General features: G+C 55.5%; 1 protein-coding gene across 1 annotated transcript in view; it reads left to right on the top strand.

Annotated features, from left to right (window-relative positions):
• The window catches only part of EMH_0050370 (uncharacterized protein), a gene marked incomplete at both ends in the record, with an annotated part of 2,774 nt that overhangs the window by 1,445 nt on the left and 1,048 nt on the right, over positions 1 to 281 (top strand). Inside the window, 2 exons of the mRNA XM_013496637.1 lie at positions 3 to 17; positions 129 to 281. Coding sequence (XP_013352091.1) covers positions 3 to 17; positions 129 to 281 — 168 coding nt within the window. The remainder of the gene's footprint in view (positions 1 to 2; positions 18 to 128) is intronic.

Raw genomic sequence — 281 nt, 5'->3', positions numbered from 1 at the left:
CGAAGCCCCTCAGCAAAGTATCGACCTTCCATGATGGATTCCACAGCTCCTGCATGCAGCAGCAGCAGCAGCAGCAGCAGCAGCAGCAGCAGCAGCAAGACTAGCTTGAGGATATTCGCTTAATGCAGCAGCAACGGCAGCAGCACCAGCAGCAGCAGCAGCAACAACAGCAGCAGCAGCAACAGAAGCAGCAGCAGCAGCGGTAACTGCAGCAAGACTCAGCAAAGCAACAAAAACAGCAACAGCAGCAACAGAGGCAGAACCAACACCACCAGCAGCAC

This window comes from Eimeria mitis, genomic scaffold (assembly GCF_000499745.2).
Source record: "Eimeria mitis Houghton genomic scaffold, Emh_scaff2208, whole genome shotgun sequence".
Taxonomy (NCBI): domain Eukaryota; phylum Apicomplexa; class Conoidasida; order Eucoccidiorida; family Eimeriidae; genus Eimeria; species Eimeria mitis.
This window is presented reverse-complemented; position numbering and strand designations above follow the sequence as displayed.